The sequence below is a fragment of the Dipteris shenzhenensis genome, chromosome 10 (assembly GCF_047967505.1).
Source record: "Dipteris shenzhenensis isolate YYH24624 ecotype China chromosome 10, Dip_SZ_1.0, whole genome shotgun sequence".
Classification (NCBI taxonomy): Eukaryota; Viridiplantae; Streptophyta; class Polypodiopsida; order Gleicheniales; family Dipteridaceae; genus Dipteris; species Dipteris shenzhenensis.
The window spans coordinates 27,347,367-27,350,799 of record NC_141605.1 but is presented as its reverse complement, the minus strand read 5'-3'; the positions used below and the strand labels follow the sequence as shown (position 1 = coordinate 27,350,799).

The 3,433-nt window shown below is 44.9% G+C and overlaps 1 protein-coding gene across 1 annotated transcript; it reads right to left on the bottom strand.

Moving 5' to 3' along the window:
* Window positions 1–1,372: 1,372 nt before the first annotated feature.
* On the bottom strand, window positions 1,373–2,949 carry LOC147897632 (uncharacterized). The gene is made up of 3 exons (XM_087380070.1): window positions 2,185–2,949; window positions 1,810–2,091; window positions 1,373–1,666 (listed from the first exon to the last, which is right to left on the bottom strand). Exons 1-3 carry the CDS (start codon window positions 2,947–2,949, stop codon window positions 1,373–1,375), a joined length of 1,341 nt encoding a protein of 446 aa, XP_087236196.1.
* Between the last annotated feature and the right edge of the window lie 484 nt (window positions 2,950–3,433).

The window sequence follows — 3,433 nt, the reverse complement described above, 5'->3', positions numbered from 1 at the left end:
TTGATTTCAAGGTTTGGAGTGTCTCACACATCTATAGATTTTCGAGATGAAGATCACGTTGTATCACAAGCGAGGAATATCACAATAGTTATTCTGGCGGTTGCTCTTGCAATGGAGGTATATCAATTGGTGAGATTAGCTACATCTAAGTCCAGGCAAAGATTTCCTTGGTGTTAATCTTTATAATGATTGACAAGCATCACAGTGATTTCATATCGTTTTGGTTCAAGATTTTGGGGAGCCTCTTACATATTATGGACAAGAGAGAAAGCAGGAGGATGCATTGGGTGAACAAGCTTGGGCAGCATGCCATGGTGCTAAGATCCATTGAGATGAAGAAAATGGTCATAGGTAAAAGCTTCTTGTTTCTCTCTAAAGATAAATAGCTCATTATGAGATTAAATCATCATAAGTTGTCACGGAGTTCAAGATTTATGTGCTGCATAAAGTGTTGGCATCATGCACGCGACTTGGACAATCTCACGGCCAGTTGCTAGAATGCGAGTCTATCAATTCAAGCACCTGAGATACCCAAAAAGAGCTGCTATTTTAGATGCTTCAATTGGAATCGAGAAATGATTGGAGCATTCGATAGTGCATTGGCAATATGTTGCTATGTGCACTTGTGAGCTTCTTGTTCTTGCAGGTTTAGAGAACTCAACCACTTGGAGAGGTCACTGATTTTATCTTTTGTCGAGGTACATAACATACCTTCTAGTGCATAAGGCACAATTTTTGTCATGCCGTGCCAACATTGGGAGGAAGGTGGCTGTGGAGGCACAGAAAGGCCTTTAGAGTATACCATGGAAGCTTAGAGAACTTCTCTTATGCTCATGTTGGCAGCTTACCTTATCATTATCCAGTAACCTTAATGGTTGGGTGAATATTGTGGCATGTACATCTGCCTCTAAGATTTGCCAAGTTCCCAATGTGAAGTTGTGTCACAACCTTTATGAACATGCCACAACATGCACCAACTCATTAAGGCACCAACAATAGTCCACTGATCTACTCATGACCACATTTTGACAAACAAACTTCACGTGATTAGAACGACTTGTACAAAGTTCGTGTACTGGTCACAACATTCCCTCATTTATTCCAACAATTCTTAAACAAACAATAATTTATTCATATATTCACTTCACTAGGGAAGGTCCATTGCATGAAATTGACCTTGTTCTCTCCCACAAGGAAGTATATGAGTAAAGGATATGGGTCTCTATTTGAGGAGGCCTCTTTGATGAAGTCATATTCTCATGGTGATTTCTCTCTCCCAAGGATATCGGTCTGTCGGTGTCCCACTGAATATGTACAAGGTCCCTTACCACATGGAAATGGACGTAGATGCGTCCACCACGGTAACAAAAAATCAGGCCGGAGAACCAACGCTGTGAGCTATTGTAGTTGTTGCATTCTGCATCAAATATGTCACAAAATCTGATCCTCCTGTCCCTCGTTCTTCCCTCTCCTTGCTTGGTTTCTTTATGTAACCTTGAGCGTGACCTCTATGCAAAGAGCGGAACCTGAAAATCTCCACGATACATCGGTCGTATTCTCCTCCCAGTTCCTCAAGGTTTTGCTTCACGAAATCTCGAATTGATGGACCGGCATCGATGCGCTGCAAATACTGCCTGTGCGGACAAGGCATGTAGGAACGCATTTCCTGTTGCAAAATAAAGCTCCTTCGCTCAGAGAATAGTATAGCGAGAGATTATATAAAGAGCAACAAATGATCCGAAGATCGAATTAGAAACAGATTAGTGGCCACATCGTTATTGTTTGTGAGATTTGAGTGGGAGTACTGACTTGTATGTAGGAGCTGAGAAACCCATCTTGATGTTGGATACCCAAGGCAGCATCTACCGCAGGAAGGATAGTCGATTGCGCGCCCGAAGCTCCGTAAAATGATAAACTGTCCTCCCCGTACATGATGGATCCCTGTGGAAGCCGTGGATTGTTGCGCCACCCGGCCATATACTTCCTAATTCTGTGATAGAAGACGTCAGGATCACACTTCTCTTGCATTCGCCGTAAACTCTTGCTCATCAATCTCAAAGTTCCAGCCAAGAGGGCAAGGTTATCCTTCACCTGTCAAGAAGTAACAATAATCGCATACTTAAAACCAAGCCAACTATTAGAAGCATGTAGTTACTGGGATTTGCAGTGGAATAATGTACAGACCTTGGCCACATTCCTGTCGTGAATGGCTTGTTGGGCCCTGATAATCGCACCCGGCGCTTCTGCTGCCTTGGCTTCGATGTCAGCATGAACGAGTAGAAACCATTCTTCATCTACAGTACCGGTGAAGTTATAACAGCAGGCCATGTTTCCAAGTTCTAGAGGGAGAGTGTCATCTATACGTCGCCAATTCGAAAGAACGAGACATGCATAAGAAATGATGGGAGGCACGTCTAGACGCCGTGCAATGGCAAGCCACGGTTCAGCTATGTTGTCCGGCAGGCGGCTTGCGGGAACCTCTCCGCACCAAACGTAAGCGTGGGCCAGGAAGGACAGGAGAAGCATGGCTTTCCAGAGATGGCCTCTTCGTCCACCCGGCTGGAGGAGTTGCTCGGAGTCGAAACGAGGGAGTGTCGCGATGATGCGCCGGACTTTGTTGGCATCGTACGTAGCCAAGAGGTGGTGGAAGTCGGTAGCGGTGCGATCCCAGAGTGCGAGTTGTGGGGAAGCTGCGGCGGTAAAATCGAAGGCGGCAGGGTCAGAGACGGGCAGAAAGCCGCGCTTGGAAGGAGCTACAAAGTAGTTGTCGTGTGTTAAAGGAACGAGCGTAGCTGGGGTGGCGAGCTGCAAACTGCGACAAGTGATGGAGCGCCGGGAGTATGCAGGTGGATGGTTGTGGCGAAGAAGATGAAATGGTGGAGGAGAAGGCAGAAATACGTTGAGGCGAGGAGTATTGTGAAGAGGGAGGTGGATGGAAGAGGCCTTCATTTTGACTGCAATTAAGAAGAAGATGAACGATAGCTTCAACTTACTTAGCATACACCATATTTATGCCAATTTTGGTCCAACGTGATTTCAAACCTCGTTGCCCCTTTGCACCCCCAATTTCTTTGGAAGACCCGCAAATTTTGACCGTCCCCCCTCTCACCGTCGTGTTGCTATTATAGCTAAACATCACTTTTAGAGTTACCCCCTAGCTCTTGCTTCTAGATGCAAACGAACCCAACCCCTTCATGTCACCCTCTCTCTTGCTTCTAAGTGCATCACCATTGTAATTTTAAGATTGTGATGGAAGGTTATAACTTATATCATTCTATAAGGTAAATAGGTGCCCACGTGGTCTATTGAGCCATAGAAATGTTAAACATATCTCTTCAAAGCTTAAGACCTACAAGGAAAATGCCTCAAGAAAATATCCCTTGTCTTTGTTTATAATTGATGGTGTTCCACGCTTGCACTTCACATGTGACAT

Excerpts from the sequence above, each read along its gene's own strand:
- LOC147897632 (XM_087380070.1), bottom strand. The coding sequence starts at position 2,949 with ATGAAGGCCTCTTCCATCCACCTCCCTCTTCACAATACTCCTCGCCTC. Across the intron at positions 2,092-2,184 it reads ACGACAGGAATGTGGCCAAG|GTGAAGGATAACCTTGCCCT; the intron begins GTCTGTACATTA and ends ACTTCTTGACAG. Across the intron at positions 1,667-1,809 it reads TTCTCAGCTCCTACATACAA|GAAATGCGTTCCTACATGCC; the intron begins GTCAGTACTCCC and ends ATTTTGCAACAG.